The following is a 1,133-nucleotide window of genomic DNA, read 5'->3' on the forward strand; positions in this document are numbered from 1 at the left end:
AGGAGAGAAACTCCATGAATGTAAAGAATGTGGGAAAGCCTTTTTGTGGCAGTCAGCACTCAAGATACATCAGAGAATTCACACAGGAGAGAAACGCTATGAATGTAAAGAATGTGGGAAAACTTTCTTGTGGCAGTCATACCTTATGAAGCACCAGAAAATTCACACAGGGGAACAACCCCATGAATGTGAAGAATGTAGGAAAACTTTCTCAAGTCAGTCATCCCTCAAGGTACATCAGAGAATTCACACAGGAGAGAAACGCTATGAATGCAAAGAATGTAGAAAAACTTTCTTGTGGCACTCATCCTTCAGGAATCACCAGAGAATTCACATAGGAGAGAAACCCTATGAATGTAAAAAATGTAGGAAACCTTTCTCGGGTCAGTCATCCCTCAAAGTACATCAGAGAATTCACACAGGAGAGAAATGATGTGATTGTAATGAAAATATAGAAATATTCTTCCAGAAGTAGCATCTTACTAACCACCAGAGAAATCACACAGAACTAAAGCCTTAATTAGCTGAGACTGAGCATTATTTCACAATTTCAGTATTCCTTTTTCATTTGATGCAAACTGCTTCCCTCCCCCAGTCCCTCCAAAATTAATGGATCCTGTAGCTTATCTTCAGCCAGGAGATTTGAAAGATTTGTTCATTCATAAAAATTGCGATCTAGGCCAGAGGTGTGGGGTGATGAGAAGATTCACCAGAGACAGAGTGGGGAGCAGAGCAGGAAGGCTTATTGAAATAAACTGCTGAGGGGTGCATCAGGTGAGAGCAGAGAGTTCTGCTGTGCCATGTGGGTCAAAGGGATCCATCATGCCATTGTGGGTGGCAGTAGCTTGATAGTGCTGAGACTTAATCCCCAGGCCACCAGGGATGCTCCCAGGCCAGGATACTTTAAGCACAAGTGGTAAACATTAATCCAGCCATGTCACTGAAAACTAGCCCCCAGGTCTTTTCGTATTCTGTGGCCCTGGAGTACATGTGATCTGCCAGGTTTATCATGGGAGCTGAAGGGTGGGACAGTGTCAGCATGGAAGGTTTCACATTAGACATGATTTTTTCTATCTGTGTTTTTGCAAGCTCACACTGCTATGTGAAATGTTCTCGACGACTAATTTTAACTT

At 42.6% G+C, this 1,133-nt stretch overlaps 1 protein-coding gene across 1 annotated transcript in view; it reads left to right on the forward strand.

Moving 5' to 3' along the window:
* Window positions 1–475, forward strand: part of LOC101630551 (zinc finger protein 658B-like) — a 1,393-nt gene extending 918 nt beyond the window's left edge. The window contains 1 exon segment of the mRNA XM_012733167.1: window positions 27–475. Within this exon segment, the coding sequence (XP_012588621.1) occupies window positions 27–475 (449 nt within the window).
* The last annotated feature ends 658 nt before the right edge of the window (window positions 476–1,133 follow it).

The sequence above is a fragment of the Condylura cristata genome, unplaced genomic scaffold, assembly GCF_000260355.1.
Source record: "Condylura cristata isolate star-nosed mole 26May11 unplaced genomic scaffold, ConCri1.0 scaffold00039, whole genome shotgun sequence".
Lineage (NCBI taxonomy): Eukaryota > Metazoa > Chordata > Mammalia > Eulipotyphla > Talpidae > Condylura > Condylura cristata.